At 50.3% G+C, this 18066-nt stretch overlaps 1 protein-coding gene and 1 long non-coding RNA gene across 4 annotated transcripts in view; both read left to right on the top strand.

The window, feature by feature from the left end:
* The window catches only part of LASP1 (LIM and SH3 protein 1), a 37198-nt gene extending 27921 nt beyond the window's left edge, over positions 1-9277 (top strand). For all 3 annotated transcript variants that reach the window (XM_067715305.1, XM_067715306.1, XM_067715307.1), the window contains exons 5-7: positions 5751-5895; positions 6251-6354; positions 8979-9277. In XM_067715305.1, coding sequence (XP_067571406.1) covers positions 5751-5895; positions 6251-6354; positions 8979-9152 — 423 coding nt within the window. In that variant the 3' untranslated portion in view covers positions 9153-9277. The remainder of the gene's footprint in view (positions 1-5750; positions 5896-6250; positions 6355-8978) is intronic.
* A 586-nt stretch (positions 9278-9863) lies between these two features.
* On the top strand, positions 9864-17414 carry LOC137212203 (uncharacterized). The gene is made up of 2 exons (XR_010937394.1): positions 9864-15136; positions 15713-17414. It is a non-coding gene; the product is annotated as an uncharacterized lncRNA (long non-coding RNA).
* The last annotated feature ends 652 nt before the right edge of the window (positions 17415-18066 follow it).

Genomic DNA, 18066 nt, shown 5'->3' on the forward strand with positions numbered 1-18066 from the left:
AGTCCAGGCCTAATCAGTAGTAAATAGTAAAGTCAAAGAAAATTCTAGCCCCAGAGTCAAATGCCCCAGAGGTGGGCTTGTTGGACAACCCTGTAGTTTAATTTTTGAAAGCGTGTGCTGTTCTTTTCTTTACAATTTTAAAATGTAGCTATGCTTTCTTTTTTTCACTATGTAATTTTTTTTCTTGTTTTTAAATTGAAGTATACTTGGTTTACAATGTTGTGTTAGTTTCAGGTGTACAGAGAAGTGATTCAGTTTTATATATACATATTTTTTCCCCAGATTCTTTTCCCTTATAGTTTATTACAAGATATTGAGTATACTTCCCTGTGCTATACAGTACGTCCTTGTTGATTATCTCTTTTATATTTAGTAGTGTGTCTATGTATCTCAGACTCTTAATTTATCCCTCCCCCGCAACTATGCATTTCTGAATACTATAGTTTTGTTTTTCCCAATTTTGAACATATCTGTTCTTTTGCGTCTTGCCTCCTTTGGGCAACGTTGGGTTTAAAGAATCATGTACGTGTTTGCATGCAGCTGCAGTTTGTTCTTTTTTGTTGTTGTATAGCATTCCATTTAAGATGTTTATATTGATGCTGGTGTTGATGGTCATTTGGAGTGCTTCTATGGCTGTGGACAGCTTCATACATATTTCCTAGTGTCGATAATGTGGAGTGGAATTGCCAGATCTCAGAGCGTATGTTCCTTCAGCCTTACCAGATAACACCGAACTACTTTTCGAGCGGTGGTATTGATTTACCCTCTCGCCGGCAGTGATGAGTTTCCGTGGCTGTACATCCTTAGACTTGTTCCTTTTAGCCATTTTGATTGTGTGTAGTGGTATCTCATGGTTTTAACTTGCATTTCTCTGATTCCTAATGAAATCGAGCACAGATTTACATTTGTTTTAAAAACAAAATCGTGTTAGTCTCTCACAGGGAGCACAGCGTAACCTGGTGGTTGAGAGCTAGGAGCTGACGTTAGGACTCACCCACCCCTTACCTACCTCCTGAGCATTGGTTTCCCCATCTGTAAAATGGGGATGACAGTGATACATTGTTCTTGGGCTGGCTGAGAAAAGGAAATGAGTTATACATATAAGGGCACCACAGAGGACTGCAACAAACGGAAACACTGTTAGAAAAAAACAGCCCCTGGCTGGTGAGTTGACTATTCCATTCAAAGCCTGATGTTCCCTTCTTGGTCATGATGTAGAATCATGTGGAAGCAAGTGTGGAGGCAGACCTTTGTTTTCCACCACAATCAGGAGAGCAGGGGTTCAGAAAACGGAACATCAGCTAGCAGAAAAAATGCATTTTTCTTAGGTTTGGAATGGACCCTCAACTAGTCATCCTGGAGTCCTGGCTGGCAGGGCCCTTGGATGAGTGAGGAGGGTCCTTAGGCCTGGGTCCCTCTACCCATGTGCACTTGGATCTCATGGGCACAGTTACAGCCTGGCATCCTTCCATGGGATCCCAGGACAGTTTTTAGACCAGGGCTCTGCTGACATTTCTGAGCTTATGGTGACACCTTTTCAGGGCATTTAGATGATTAGAACTTTGCTGAGCTTGGAACAGGGAGGGATCAGACAGGGCCTTGGCCTCTGAAAAATGTTCATTTTCCTTTTGAATGTGCTAACACCCTTTAAGGTGCCTCTTTGCTTCTCAAACCATTAGGTTGATCAGCAAAGTAATAACAGTTTCCCCGCTTGTTGGGCAGGGGAGGGAGAGGAAGTTGAGAGGATTGAAATTTTATCAGGTGGGGCTGGGCAGAAGGGAACTGCAAACTCACTTTTTGCAGTCCATTTCCCCTCTGTGCTGCAACTCCTGACTTAAGTGCCAGGCACCCCTTCTCTCAGTTAGGGTGACCTTGTGATTATCATCCCTTTTGAGAGTGAAAGGCAGTGCTATTCCTATCTATTCCAGAAGACATGAACTGGTACTAGGGGCAGACTTGGGCATGTGGTCACCCTGACCCAGGAAAGGGCCCATCCAGCTGTGGCTTTGTCCTTGTGTCCCCAGCCTCAGCCCTGACTGAGTAATGAAAGTCATTTAACTTCTGAGCCTCATTTACTTCTGTAAAATAGGAGTTAAAGTGTACCTATCCGACTTATTTTTTAAGGGTGATTATTGTCAGGGCCAAGGGAGATTATGTGCAGAGAACTCAATGTGAAAAGCTGAGCAAAGGTCAAGGTTATTACTATTAGATTAACAGGTGGTTCCTGCATGGATGGTGGGGAGGCTGCCACGACGCTGTCCACCCGAATCAGCTGGGCCTAATTTTATAGATATTTACGCATGTGGGGTGGCTTTTTAAGGAGCAAGATGGATCCCATCAGCCACTTGTGGAAACGCACACACGTCCATACTTGCTTCCAGCTCTAGAGTTCGGCTAGGTTCCTAGAGGTAGTCGGGAGCCTCCAGACCACGTGGGAGCAGGTGGTGCCGTAACCTCTTTTTAAGATGAGGAAACTCAGGCTCAGAGGGGACGGGACTCTTCCAAGCTCACTGAGCAAGTGAAGGGCTCATGACTCCGGGGATGAGACATGGGAGGGACACTGCAGCTCTCGATGAAGGACCAAGTCTGTAGGACACAAAAGGGGAGATGGTGCCATGCCTGGGACCCAGACATGCCTCCTTCCTCAGAGTCACCCCTTCACTAATACAGACAGAGCCGTACCCAGAGAAGTGGGCCGTCAGCCGGGACACACCTGCCCCTCAGCCCACCTCCTGGCTCCCTCAGGGCCCGGTGCAGGCCTCTGTCGGCCTCCACATGTGCACTTTCCCTCCCCTAGTCATCGGCTCCCAGAGTCAGGCCTCTTTTCATTAACAGACAGTAAACAAGGGAAGCTGACCTTTCCCACCCCCCAGGACAAAAGTCAGAAGGCCAGTTGCCTTGGGAGCCTAGAGGCCTCTCCTTGTCCCCACCCCCGACTGCTCACCAGAGGACGGGGTCACCAACGGAGTGGGGCTAAGGGACACTCACCTTTTGCCCTTGTCTTAGGAATCTGAGAGCAGGGCACTGACCCTGTGTCTTTGAACTTCACCCCTGGGTGCTCTTCCTTTTGGGAGTTCAGGGATTCGATGAGTTTTCAGTCTGACCAGGATCAGCTGCCTCCCCTTCAGGAATGGGCTCAGTTTATTTCACCATTTGGTTGTGGGTCCCTACTTGGGCGTGAAGGGAAGGGGCAGGGGGAGGAGGGGACTGGTCCTCCCTGCCTCCAGACAGGGCCCATCCTGGGCTTTGCTGCTGCCCCACCTGTTCTCCCAGCCTGGGCTGCAGTGGGTCACCGTCAGTTAACAGCTGGAAGAGCAGCTGAATGATGTGGGTGGAACGATGTGGGTGGTCCCAGCCCACCACCCCTGCAGACCTTTAGCCCAGCTACTCCTGTGTAAGGCCTGCCTGGCCGAGTGTTAACTCTTGCCCTCCTTGCAAAGCGGATACGAGAAGGCAGCAAAGAAAGTGGGAGGGGGTGGCCCACGGGAGGTCCCGGGCTGGGACAGCTGGATCAGGCCTTGGTAGGGGCTTCCGGGGCACAGGATTGCTCGTCGCTTCTGCTCCGGGACACAGGGCAGGCTTTGCCCCCATCCGTTCCCTGTCCCCTCACCCCACCCCCTTTTTCACTGGGAGAAGCATGGGGCAGGATCCTGGTGAACAGGAAGTGAGAACCGGCTTCTGGTCCGAGGCCTGGAGAGAATTCAGCCCCGGGTCTGCTCAGGACAGGACCAGTTTTCTGTGTCCTGCTTTCCAGGTTTCCTCTGGGGGGTGGGGGGGAGCTATTCTGTCACTCTCTGTCCCACTTCCTCCCCGAGCCCCGGCCCAGCCCAGCGATCCCGGAACACACAAACCACGGGCTTTCCACCCCCTCGGTTGCTTCCTCCCCACCAGGGTCCTCTCTGAAAAGTGAATAGACCCCACTAGGGGTCCTCAAGGTGGGGTGTGGGCTACATGCCAGTGAGAGTACAGGGAGAAAACCCTAGAACTCCTGGAGGTTGTTCTTTTTCATCTCATCCTTTGTTTTATTCATATTTTTGGTGTGAGTTTTACAGGAGACATTCCATATTTGTAAAGTGATGCTTGTGTGTAATTGATAAAATAGATGCAGTTTGGGAGGATTGTGCTAAAACAGATTTTACCAACAGGAATATGCATTCGACATATTTGGGCAAGCAGGGGTCAGCAAATTTTTCCTGTAAAGGGCCAGAGAGTAAATATTTTAGGCTTTATGGGCCGAAGGGCCTCTGTCGAAGCTACTCAGCTCTGCAATGAAAGCAACCATAGGTAATGGGAAATGAATGGTGAGACTGTGTTCCAGTAAAACTTTATTTCTGGACACTGAAATTTGAATGTCATAGAAATTTCACATGTTACCAATCTTATTCCTCTTAATCCTCCCCCACTCCCCCATCCCCATCCTCCAAACATTACAAAATGTAGAAACCGTTCTTAGCTCGCAGGCTGTGAGCAAACAGGCTGCAGGCCCGTGGACCAGAGTTTGCCAGCCTCTGCTCTAGATCACTGGTTCTCAAACTTGAACCTGCTTCAGACTCACCTGGGGGAATCTTTTAAAAGTGCATAGTCCCGGGTTTCCCTGGTGGCGCAGTGGTTGAGAGTCCGCCTGCCAATGCAGGGGACACGGGTTCGTGCCCCAGTCCGGGAAGATCCCACATGCTGCGGAGCGGCTGGGCCCATGAGCCATGGCCGCTGAGCCTGCGCGTCCGGAGCCTGTGCTCCGCAACGGGAGAGGCCACAGCAGTGAGAGGCCCGCGAAAAAAAAAAAAAAAAGTGCATAGTCCCCCCCACAAAAAAAAGAAAGAAGGAGAGAGAGAGAAAGAAAGAAAAAAAAGTGCATATTCCAAAACCCTAGCCCTGATTTTGTAGATTCTATGAAAGGTCCTGGAACCTGCATTCTAACAAGCAGCTCAGGTGGGTTGGGAGCAGACAGTCTGAAGACCAGATCTTAAGAACGCAGCTCTGGGTCCCGGTATGTTCAGTTCAGCCAGCCCTTGCTGAGGACCCTGGGGTGTGTGGCTTCTCTAGGCCTCTTTTTGCCCATTTTTGGAACCTGAGGAGAGAAGGAACTCATCTTCTAGATACCAACCCACCCTCAAGGGAGGGCCTGGCATTTCTTTGCCCTGCAGGCTAGGGTCCTCAGCAGAACTCTGCGAGGTCATGCCCACAAGAGGCAGAGTCGCCTGCTGGTTAAGAGCACAGCCTCTGGAGTCTCTGTGAGCATGGGTAACTCATGCTGCTTGTCGGTGACTTAGTTTCCTTCTTGTCTGTTAAATGGCGACTATACTGTACCCCCTTGTAGGTGCTGTCAAGGTAAAACGAGCATGTGATGCAGAACACCTAGCACAGTGCCTGGCACCTAGTAGGTGCTCAATAAACAGGAGTTGCTGCTTTTGCTGCTGTGGACCAGTGTGAAAGCAGGGTAGCCCTAGCCCCTGCCACAGGCACAGAAAAATGACCACTTACATTTGTCTCGTGCTTTAGTTTACGTGGCCCTTTTACATCCATTATCTCATTGCATCCTTCAGCAACCCCTGTAAAGTGGAAATGGAGGTGTAGCAAGGTTAAGTGCTTGTTCAGGGGCACATAGCTGGTACATCCCCAACAAGAACCCAGCTCTCTTTGCCTGGAGACCTCCAGGAGTCTCTCCCGTCCCAGGATCTTGAGTGGCAGCGGAAGGGGAGCTTTGGCTGGTTTGCTGTGGGTCCTTCACCCAGCACTTTCTGCCCCCGCAGATAAAATACCACGAAGAGTTTGAGAAGAGCCGCATGGGCCCCAGCGGGGGTGAGGGCCTGGAGCCAGAGCGCCGAGATCCCCAGGACACTGGCTATCGGCGGCCCCAGGAGCAGCAGCCTCACCACATCCCAACCAGCGCCCCAGGTGAGCATGAGGCCTGTGCGGGCAGAGGACCTGAGGCCAGGCCGGCTACAGGGTTGGGAGGAGGTGAGAGGGAAGCCTCGTGTACACACACACACCCAGGTCTCATCCCTACTGAGGGCACAAGCACCAGGGTCAGGGCCCGTTCTGGGCTCCCAGCGCCATGGGGGGAGATGCAGCCCCTGCTGCAGAATTCGTGGCACCGGCAAATGTGCACACAGAGACAGAAGCCTTTGAGCAGCGTGGCGGCTGAGTGAGGCGATGGGCGGTGGAAATACATGGCATGGGCTTCGTGGAAGAAGGGAGCAGGCTGGCTTTGGCAAGACAGTTTCTGAGCCCGTCTCCTGCCGGCTTCCAGTTTACCAGCAGCCCCAGCAGCAGCAGGCAGCCCAGTCCTACGGTGGCTACAAGGAGCCTGCAGCCCCGGTCTCCATACAGCGCAGTGCCCCAGGCGGGGGCGGGGTGAGTAGCCCTGGCTGCGGGGAGAGGAGGTGTGGGAGGTGAGTGGGCCTCGGGGAGACGTCCTGGACGTAATTCTTGCACTTTCCTTAGAAAACCCACCCAGGAGGGCTGGCCTCCCCTGACCTTTGACCCCAGCTCCCTTGCCACCTGCAGATAATAGGGGTCTCAGCCTCTCGAGGAGAAAGCAAGTGTGGTGTAGGGGGCAGATTGGGACCCTGTGTTCCAGCCATAGCTGTACATTGGGCGAGTCTCGTCCACCCAGCTCCCGGCCCACGTTTCCTTACTCCAGCTACCTGGGAGCACACAGAGCACCTTTCTGCTTGGGGCCCTCCAGACTGCGCCCTGCTCCCCAGTCTCCATGACGACGACCTGCCAGGTCCTTCAGATCTCAGCTTGCCCCTGCCTCTGAGGCACCCTCCCAAACCACCCTGTGGCGAGTGGGTCTCCCCTGACGTGTCTGTCCTTCCGCCCCACTGGTTTCCTTCAGAGCACTTTTTCCACCTTGAAACAGTTCTCTGGGTTTGTCATCTTCTGACTGTGACCCCCACTGGACTTGACGCTCCATGTGGGCAGGGCAGTGTCTCTTTGGTTCACCTACTCTGAGCCAGGCTCAAAGCGGGAAGTCATCAATTTAGTGAATAAATTAACGAGCAAAGTGGGAGGTGGGGTGGGATCAGGCTTACCAGCCCTCAGACTAGAGGTTTGGTCTGTAAGTCCTGCTACTTATCCCAGTGACGGTGCAGCCAAGCTCAGCTCCTCTGTGCCGGGTGCCTTGGAATTCAAAGTAGCTCACGTAGAAGCAGGAGGGACAATACTCCGAGAAATAAAGTAGCTTGAGATAAGTGGCCTGCTCGGGCCTCAGGCTCTGGCCACACAAACGAGGGAGTGATTGTCAGTGCTATCTGGGGTGTCAGGTGGGCCGAAGAGGTCGTGTGAAGGATAAGGTTCCAGATAGACCAGCCAGTCCTTCCAATGCTCACTAAGCCTGTTCTGGACTGAAGGGATTTGGCTCTGAATAAAAGTCCACCTTCCTGCCCTCTTGAAGCTTACATTCCAGTCGGGAGACAAACATGAAAGCCAAGAGATAAGTAGGTAAGTAACGAAAGGTCAGAGAGAAGCTGTGAAGAAAAAGACAGCCGAATGAGAAGGGGAGAGAACAGCAAAGTTCTCAGTAAAGTAAAGGAATGAGTGGTGGAGGAGAACAGCAATTGCAAAGGTCCTGAGGCAGGAATGTTCTAGGAAAGTTCAAGGATCAGCAGGAAGGCCAAGGTGACCAGAGAGGGGAAGAGGGCAGGGAATGAGGTCTGATCATGCAGGGACTTGTAGGCCATAGGAAGGCCTTTGTGACTGGTGAGCTGTGCAGAGTAAGGGGTTTGACTTGTGTTTTTAAAACGTGGCTCTAGCAGCTGCGTTGAGAAGCAGCAACAGAAGATTGAGGGCGGAAGCAGGGAGATGAGTTAGGCGGCTATTGCAGGATGCGGGCTTAGATGTGGTGACTTGGCCCAAGAGATTAAAGGCAGAGTTGGTGATAAGAGACCGAGGTCACTTCCGTCATTTCTTGAGGGTTGTGACCTCTTATTCCATAGCCTTCGGGGCTGATGAAGCTGGTTTCTGCTGCGGGGGTGGGGGCGGGTTTTGAAATTTCATGCTGAAGAGGTTAGGGGGCCCCTGAAGGATTTAAAGCCAGGGAGGAACATCCTCAGGTTTGCATTTTGGAAAGTTCCCCCGAGATCACAATGGATGAACAGTTGGAGGAGGCAGACCAGAGGCTGCAAACAGAAGGTCTGAGCAGGGGTCCTGGTGGTGGGGCGGGGCAGCGGGGGCAGATCCCGGAGGTTTCTAATGGGCTCGTCCAGCCCCGGACCCACACTGATCCCAGAGCCTGGCCTGGGGCACCGTAAAGCCTGAGCTGACCCCCGGAGACAAGTCGATGTCAAGGGCAGTGAGGGTCAGAGGACATTAGAATCTTGCCTACTTCCAAGATCACAGCTAGAGTTCATGTGTTTTTACTGGACATTTCCTAGAGCTTAAGCACAAGACTTTGGCTGAGGTTGGAAGGTGGGACCTGACAGATATGTCTTGTGTCACCTGGAGGTTTTTCTCACAGGAATTGGTCTTTGTCCTGAATTTGGGAACCAGATTCATCAACAGCTTCAAAAAAAGAAGAAAGACTGGTGCTTATAATAACACAGATAGGGACTTCCCCGGCAGTCCAGTGGTTAAGATTCCGAGCTTCCACTGCAGGGGGCACGGGTTTGATCTCTAGTCGGGGAACTAAGATGCCTCATGCCACGCGGGGCGGCCAAAAGAAAAAAAAATGCAGATAATAGAACACATGTCATATTTTTAACCTCTACCCGGCATGGTGTCCACTGGACATTACTGCGTTCCTGTTCCGAGAGACAGGGCAGAACTACTGTAACCTCCGTCCCTGTTTATGCCTGGCCCTTGTTAGACGCCAGATGCATTATTAAAAAGGTGGTTGCTCTCAGAAGATGAGACACAGAGGTGAGAAAATTCATGGCAGAGCCCAGCCCTTCCGTGTCTCCCAGCTCCTGGTCCACTCTGCTCTGGGGTCCCAGAGAGTTAGGCACCCCTGACTAACCGTGCCCCGACCCCTGCAGAAGCGGTACCGCGCCGTGTATGACTACAGTGCCGCCGACGAGGACGAGGTCTCCTTCCAGGACGGGGACACCATCGTCAACGTGCAGCAGATCGACGACGGCTGGATGTACGGGACCGTGGAGCGCACCGGCGACACGGGGATGCTGCCGGCCAACTACGTGGAGGCCATCTGAGCCCGCCGGGCGCCGCCCGCCCCATCCGTCTTCAGTGCATTCCACAGCATCGCATCCGTCCTGGGCGTGACCTGTCCACCCTTTGGTGTCTCTGTTTTTTAAAATCTGCAACAGCTTGTTTATTCTCCCCCTCTTCCAGCTTCTTTTGCCAACCGAAGCCTTGTTCTGCCACTTTCGCGGCTCCTTCCTCTGGCAGGTTTTCCCCTTGACCAACTCCTTGATTTTCTCTCTGGATGGAACAGGTGTGGACCTCTCTGAGGGAAGCCGAGGCCCGTGGGGCTGGTCTGGGGGGGCGACCCGTCAGCTCCCAGGCCTCTGCCTTCTCTCTTTTCTTCCCCCTCAGCCCCTCCTGCCCACCTCCTCACACACCCAAACATTCCAGGCTGGGGTGAGCCCCAGACCCCCAGGACTCCCAGGGCGGCTGGGAGTTGCTTCACACACTCCCGGGAGTGGGACCCACCGCCCTTGCCCCTGGGATGGGGACAGGGGTGCTGCCGTCGTGCAGGGACCAGTGAGATGGGCTTTGCCTCTGCTTCTCAAAGATGGGGCTGCCAGCCCTCCAAGGGGCTCCCTCACCCTTCTCTCCCCAGCTCAAGGGCAACAGAGGAGGGTGAAGTTCCTGCTTTGGGATTCATTCTTCCCTCCGGACACGGTTCCTTTTCACACTGTGATTTTGCTCAGCTGCCCACCCGAGCCTGGTGTGGGTGAGCAGCTCCCCAGGAAGCTCGGCTTGGGTCCGGTTCTCGCCTTTACTTTAGGGACAGCTGCAGGAAGGAGAGGAACGGGGTGTTCTCTCTGCAGCCCTTTTCCCTCACTCCCACCCCGGTCCCCAGGGTCCCTGGCTTGCCTCCTTGTGAAGGGTGCACCAGGGAAGCCTCGAGCCTCTCGCCCATGCAGCCCAGCCTCTCGCGAGATCTAGTTAGGCCGCTCCTCGCCGCGCCTCCTGGCAAGGTGTCTCCAGGCCTTCCATGGCCTCCCCGCTCCCCACTTCCCGCCCGACCCCAGGTGGACTGTGCGAAACCACAGGACCCTCTGTATCTCCAGAACTTTGTTGCGGGGGAAGGAGCGAGTGTCTGCAGGTGTCCGTGACAGGCGAGGGTGAGTGTGAGCGTGAGAGAAGCGGGCGGGGTGCGGGCTGTGTGTGCAGAGCTGTCCTCCCCGATATTTTCCTCAAAACCCACAGTGAGAGGGGCGGACGCTGGGGGAGAGAAATTCCTTATGTTTTCTTTGGAGTGAAAAATCCCTCCTTCTATCCCCGAATGGAGGAAGCCCACCCACCCCCTTTCCAATGTGCCAGGCGGAAGTAAGGGGGGGGGGTGTGCTTCGTGGGGGAGGGGTGGAGGGAAGGCTTTGTGGCTCCAGGCATATTCTCTCCCCCATCTCTGTGTCCTGGGCCGCAGAATAGGGGGCCAGGGGACCCTGTGTCACCCACACTGTCTCCCCCGCCACCCTGCCCAGGCTAGCTCCCCATTTACTTAAAGCCTCCTTGAAGCAGAGGGGAGGGTCCCAGGGCTACAAAACTGGAAGCACAGACCCAGGATGAGGAAGGGAAAGATGGTGCTATCTCCAAGTCCCTTCTCTTGCTCGTTGGTGGCTGTGACGACCCTTGCCTGGCTTTATTCATCTCTGGGCTTTCTTGTCACCCTTCTGGGTCACCCCTCCCATCTTCACCCCGAGTCCGCTGACTCAGGCGCCACAGGTTGACATCCTTGCATCCTTGTGCCCTGCAGGCATATTTAGCATCAAGTCCTCACTGCTTGTGAGTTGACTTGGGAATATTTACCCCAAATCAGAGGCTTGAGCCCCTGCCTGACCAATCCCTTTCCCCCTTGGCCAGAACCAAGGTGAAGGCAGGTGGAGTGTCTTATGTTGGGCCATTTGGGGGATGAGGGAGGCAGAGGGAACAATTTTGGGAGCCTTGAGGCAGGCGCTGGCCCATTTTGTTTCCTCTTGATCTCAAAGCACAATGTGGATTCTGGGACCAAAGGTCAGAGACACATCCTGTTGGAGAGCCTGCGGTTGGCAGGGTGGTGAGAGGGTGGGAGGAGGACCTGGGGGAGCAAGAAGTAGCCTCTTTTCACTCGGCTTAAATTTCCTTCCAAAACAAGGCAAGCCAGCCGCTGGAATCTTGCTGCCAGCCCTCTGCTCCTCCCATCCTAAAAATAGGGGACCTTTTCTTACACACCCCCAGAGAGAGGAGGGACTGTCACACTGGTGCTGAGGGACCCAGGGGCTGCTGGGAGTCCTTATTCCTTTCCAGAACCATCCATCCCTAGAAGAGCACAGAACCTGAGGGCTGGGCCAAGTCCTGGTCTTTTTTTACATTTCACAGGTTTTTTAGCTGATCTAATCCCAGGAAAGCAAAGCTAGAATGTGAATATAACTTTAGTGGACCAATAATGAAATGCAAGAAGCCCAATGGTGAGAAAAGTGAATTCTCTCAATATTGCTTCCTGTTTTCTTTCTCATGTCCCTCCAGGGAAAATTGTTGCTTAATTTCCGCCTTTTCCCCCTCACATATGCACTTCTGGGCCCTTTTTTTTTTTTAATAGCTGGAAAAAAAAAATACCACCCCACAGACCTGTATTTAAAAAGAAACAGAAATGACCATGTGAAATTTGCCTCTGTCCAAACATTTCATCCGTGTGTGTGTGTGTGTGTGTGTGTGTGTGTGTGTGTGAGAGTGTGAAGCCGTCGTTCATCTTTTTATATGGGGTGGTTGTCTTTCCTTGGTCTGTTTTGGTCCCCTCCCTCGTGGGCTTGTGCTTGGGATCAAATCTTTCTGGGCTGTTATGATTTTGAACATTTGACTTGGACCACAAGTGACTCTTTCTCCTGGTGACTCAAATAAAAGTATAATTTTTACCTGCAGACTTGGTTATCTCTCTGGCTCTGAGGTGCTGCTGTGTCTGTGTGTCCCGTCTGCTTGGGGGGCATTGGCCCATCACCCTCCTGGGAGCTCTGCTGCCCTTCAGGGGGAGAATGACCAGCCTGGAAGCTGTCACCCTGGGAGGAAGGGAGCAGTGGTGTGTCTGCTCTGATGGGGGCCTGGGCATCTACTTCCTCACCGGCTAGCTCCTCACCGGCTAGCTCCTGGCTACATCCCTCTGCCCAGCTTGGTGACAGCTCTGATGGGGGCCTGGGCACCTACTTCCTCACCGGCTAGCTCCTCACCGGCTAGCTCCTGGCTACATCCCTCTGCCCAGCTTGGTGACACTCCCAGAAGTTTCTTTGAGCTCCCATATTCTTGTCTTAACTGTCTTACTTCCTTTGTTCTGCACCTGTCTCCCCAGCCAGTGCACTGTCAGGGCAGGTAATGGGGCTAACTCATCTTTCCAACCCCGCTGCCTGCCCAGGGCTGGGCACATAGCTGCTCAGCAAATGTTTGCTGAATTATTGAATGAGCTCAGCTTGGGGGTGGGGGCAATTTTGCCTCTGCCTGACACAAAGGAGGAGCTCAGCACGTGTTTGAGGAATGAAATGACAGATGGCCTGGGACAGTCTGCAGTGGGATGACATGGGTGAAGCCGTCCACAAGGTGCTCTGGCAACCCGAAGCAGCACTCACGATGTCTGATGAATGGATCTTAAACACACATTTTTTCCCTTTGACATTATTACCAGCTCTGTGAGAGAAGTAGTGATGTGATGTCCATCTTACAGATGGGGTTCACTGAAGCCCAGAAATGCAGAAATGTTTGGTGGGAGTCACACAGCTGGTGGCAGGGCTGGAGGTGTTAGGACCCCAGTGTGATGCTCCCAGCCTCCCGCTATGACCTTGCCACATGCCCTTTGCCCCTCTCCCGGCAGTATCTCCCTTGCTCCATTCTTTGCTCCAGGTGGCCTGGGTCTGACCTCTGACCAGGCACGGCAGCCAGCTTCCCCTCTTCTGCAGGGTTGGGAAAGGGACAGTGGTAGAGAAGGAATCCAGATCCTTCAGCCCCAGCATGGGCCCACCAGTCAGGCTTTGTGGAGAGGAGCATTGCCCACTCGGGCTCAGAATTAAGGCTTTCCCTGGCTTCCGGATAGCAGCAGGCTGGAGAGGAAAGGCCTTTCCCCAGAGTAAGCCTTTGTAATTAGGGGATGAGGCGGCTGCCAGGCTGCAGCGGTGTAGTGAGTGGTGAGGCAGTACTGGGTAGGATAATTAAAGTCAGTACTGACACCTGCTCCCCTTCCGAAGGCGCAGGCTGCCTAATATTGCCCCAATAGCGGGGAATGAGTTGGCAACTCTTGCCTCCGTTGGCCTGCACCCTGTTGTCTGTGGAGCCTCTTCTTCCCAGGAGCTTCAATCACCTCCAGAGTGATTTCAGGGCTGGTCTGCTTGGGAGGGAACCAGCGCCAAGTCTCCACTCCCTAACAGCTCTGTTCCCTGCCCGCTGGAACCCATGCGGGGAGATTCTGAACCCCCTTCTAGAAATGGCCTAAGTTCCTGAAGCTTAGCATGATGAAGGGGTTGCTAATGCCCTCGTCCTGGGTCCTTCAAAAGAACTAGCTGGGGTGGAGCCAAGGACACTAGACCTCAGAGGTGACACAGGGAGGTTTTTTTTGTTTTTTTTTTTTAGTAGGAAATAAGACAAAAGGCATAAAAATTACATAAGACCTAACACTACCCGCCACCCAGCTTAAACTATAAAACACCAATTCTCCTTTCCCCTCAGAAGAAGCCACTTGAAGAATAGGAAAAAGAATATATATATATGTATAACTGAGTCACATTGCTGTACAGCAGAAATTAACACAACATAGTGAATCAACTATACTTCAATTAAAAAAAAGTCACTTGAGTTGCATTTCTAGACACCTACTGCAGAGGGATGGGCCTAACCGAGAGTTCTTTAGTGCCCTCTCTGGGTATAACACTGCAATGAGTTCTGAAGAGGTTATAAGAGGGACAAGGATGTGGGAAATGACCACGAAGAGATAAGGAATCAATGGAGGAGAGACCTCTGGGGCTCACACTGTAATCGGAGGGATCTGAGCAACACGCATCGCAAACTGAGAAGTGCAGGTGGGGCTGAGGGGGCATTTCAGACTAACAGGGTGGGCCAGTCTGGAGCGAGAGAAGAACGTGGACTCCGGAGTGGACAAGCCTAGTTTTGGATCTTGGTCTCTACCCTTTCCAGTGAAACATTAGGCAAGTTCCTGACCATCTCTGAGCCTCATCTATAAAAGACTTGTAGGGAGGTTGAAATTACACCACGTGTGCAGTATCTGACACAGTATAGAAATCCCATAAGTGTTAGCTCCATCCCCAGACATGTCATCTGAGACTCACATGAGAACTTCATCCGTGTCCCTCCAAAACGTGACTTTACAATGTGCCAGTGGCCCACCCAGCTCCCAACCATTATTTTCTGAGCTTATTTGCCAAGGATGATGGGAGGGAAAAAGGAGAAGAAAGGCACTCAGGAGTATTCATTCCTTGGGCACCTGGATGCAGATCAGATCTCTTCCTACTTCCATAACATTCAGACTCCATTTAGATACAAAGGGGTAGGATTGGGTTCCTGGGGAGAAATTGAGCCTCTTCACTTCTGCCTGGTCGAAATCGAGCAGTTCCTTGGTTACCCGCTCCCGGGCTTTGTGATTGGTTGGCTGTGGGGTGAGGGGGGAGAGTAAGCTGCTGATGGAGATGCAGCATCCCTTAGTCTCAGGCCCTGGGAGGGGGAGGGGAAAGGAGGGCTGAGCAGTGGAGGGAAGAGGGAGCCATTTCTCTCCACTGACTGCAACCTCCGTGCTCACAGCTCACATTTCCCCGGGACCCAGAGGCCTCCTCGGCCAAGGACTCCACAATGCTGGATATTTTCATCCTGATGTTCTTTGCCATCATAGGTCTGGTCATTCTGTCCTACATTATCTATCTGCTCTAGGGGCCCGCAGCGGCGGCGTGGAGCCTACAGCTCAGGGGGGAAGGATGAAGCTGACTGGCCGAGCATCCTGCTTGCTGACGCACCGGTGGATTTTTGCTTCTGGCCATTATTCCGGGTATTGATTCAAAAACAAAATTACAAGAGATCTTGTTTTCCTATTTTTTTCTCAGGTGCACTGATGTAGCATTTCCCAGACCACTCTGAAAAGAATAAGAAATGCCAACTTCTTTCTTTGAGACCTAATTTAAAGTAACAATTTTAAAAATGAAAAGTAAAGCCCACAATGCGAAGGATTTTTAAGTAGAATGTGTTGGGAGTGGTGTGCGTGGTGGGAGAGACTATATTTCCTAGTTTTTTCTTCAAGTTAGGTGCTCAAACTCCAATTTGTCCATTTTCTCCTGGTAATTAAAGGTAAAAAACATCTTTATATGTCAGCAGGGTGGCTTACAATTATGCTTGCATAATTGCATTAATTAATTAACTAGTGACTCATTCTAACTTGAGGATGATATAGCAAATTAAATTTACTTGGGAGTGGGGTTTTGCGGGAGATGTCAATTCTTTCCCAACTGTGGGGCTTGGCGGAGTGGCGAGAACTCCTAATTCTTGTCTTAGTCCGTGACCAGTATCGGAAGCTGATACCTTTGCTGCTATTCCCATCTGAGCCTTGCTGTTTCTGGGTTTCCCACAGCTCCTGGACTCAAGTCCAACAAGAAGCCTCTCATCAACAGCAGTCCTGCTGCCCAGCAGACCTCTTCCAGAGCCTTCCGGATACGGTTAACCCCTGTCAGGCAAGGGGCTTTTTGAGCTCAGAGGCAGAGGCACTCAGCTGGGACATCAGGAATTCATGGGCATGGCTGGCAGCTGCTGCGTGCGTTTGAGCTGTAGACAGAGGTGTTGAGAACACAGAGAGCTGAAATGTAGACTCATTAAAGTTACTATGGAGAACTGCTCAAAAATTTATTTGATAGCCTTTCCTTAGGTCTAAATGCAACTGCATATTATGCTAAAGTATGTTCTTTCCTTTCTCACACGAGGGGGTTCCCTTGTAGGTCCAAGAGCATGTTGTCTATCTTCATCTATGAAGTAGTCACTTTATCACTGTCTTTAGAGATTGCACAATCTGGGGTTGTGTGATTTCCCATGTCTCACTCTCTAGAAGGAAGTTGTCATTTGAGTTTTTAAGATTTATCATATGTTCCCCACTCCATACCCCTTGTGCTCCAGCTTCTCATTTAAAGAAAGAAACAGTTATATAGTCCTCATTCTTTCTGAATAGCTGAATTATAAATTATTGAAATAAGATGGCTACACTTATCTTACTTGTTATTTGGGAAAAATCTCTCTCTTACCCTCAAATAAATGTTTTTTATACGGTCATATGTTCCTTTTCTTAAAAGCAAAACAAAACAAAAAACTTTCAACATATTTCTCTCTCCAGGTAGGTTGAAGAAACCATATATTTGAGGGTCCAGAGTAGACTTGGGCCCCAAATCTGTGGTATCTATTCCTTTGAAAAGTCTGTCTTGATTGTTCTACATTGATTTTTATTTCTAGCTTAAAAATAAATGAGGACAAAGATTAATAGTTTTTATTTATAACATTGTGTTCAATTTCCATGTTTTAAAAAGAAAGAAAATTGAGGCAGTATATGTCAAACTTAAGATGGAAAACTTTCATTTTAAAATACTGGCCAAGAAAAAATACTGTTCTAGGAGCTTGTCTAGGCAACAAATTATGTGGCCTCCAATAAGTGATTTAACATTCAGGGCTTCAGTTTATTCTGACAAATGTAATGGTTGGACTAGAAAATTGTTAATGTCTCTTTCCATTTCAAAATTCTATAATTCTAGGATGAAAACTACATCTTCGAAAACAGAATTCCCAGGAACAAACTCTTTAACAGTTTACCAGGAGTCCACTTTTCTGCTCTCCCCAAATGACACTGTATAATGAAAACTCAACTTCAAAGTCTTTTTGGGTACCAACCGCCACATTGTGAGGAGAAAATGAAAATATTTATTTACCCCAAACATATATCAGTGATCATTTGTCTAAGCTGCTTAGGGAATATTAACAAGTCCAATACTACATGGTGGTATATAACAAAAAGGGGTAATCTGACAGATACACTAATGCAAGAAGCATGGCTCTGAACATTAATACATTCAGGGATGATCTTCTGTTTTCTGTGGAGTCCGTGACGTAACATTTCCCACTGAAACAGTCCTCTTAACTCTTTGGTATAACTTGTGTTTCAAACTAAAATTTTGTACTTCAGGTCAAGCGAGCAGCTCTATGTCCTTACCTAGGTAATTAGGGCAAGTGTCAGTATTTTGGAGGGATCCAAGTTACACAGTTAATTATGGTGGTGTAGATCTTTGTGGTATAGTCTCTAACCGAGCTCCCTCTGAAGTCTTTTACGAGGTCAAGGCTCTTCCGTCTGTATCCATACAAAGTTGAAACAACTAATCAATTCAGTGAAAACAATTCGCCAATTTCAGTTATCCACCAGTGATATGTACCACTGGTATTGGCCACAATATAAAGACAGATACCCTTATTTTCAATTACTTGTGAAATATTATGGTTTTAAAAAATAAAGTTACATTTTGGAAGAAACTTTATGACTTTGTACCTCTATCCATGCTATAATATGCCAGTTTATTTTTTTAATATTTATTTATTTGGCTGCATTGGGTCTTAGCTGCGGCATGCAGGATCTCTTTTGATTTTTTAGTTGTGGCGTGCGGAATCTTTTAGTTGCTTTTATGGGATCTTTTGGTTGCGGAATGTAGGATCTTTAGTTGTGGTACGTGGGATCTAGCTCCCCGACCAGGGAACCCAGACCCCTGCATTGGGAGCATGGGGGTCTTAGCCACTGGACCACCAGGGAAGTCCCAATATGCCAGTTTATAACAGAGTTTTACTGGGTTCATTTCGATAAAATTTTCTAAATTTCACATTTAAACTATTTGTGTATTGCCATCCTAAAATATAATAAAACACTGAAAAAATTACTTTTGTATCAATATAGTTTTGTGT

This window comes from Pseudorca crassidens, chromosome 19, assembly GCF_039906515.1.
Source record: "Pseudorca crassidens isolate mPseCra1 chromosome 19, mPseCra1.hap1, whole genome shotgun sequence".
Classification (NCBI taxonomy): Eukaryota; Metazoa; Chordata; class Mammalia; order Artiodactyla; family Delphinidae; genus Pseudorca; species Pseudorca crassidens.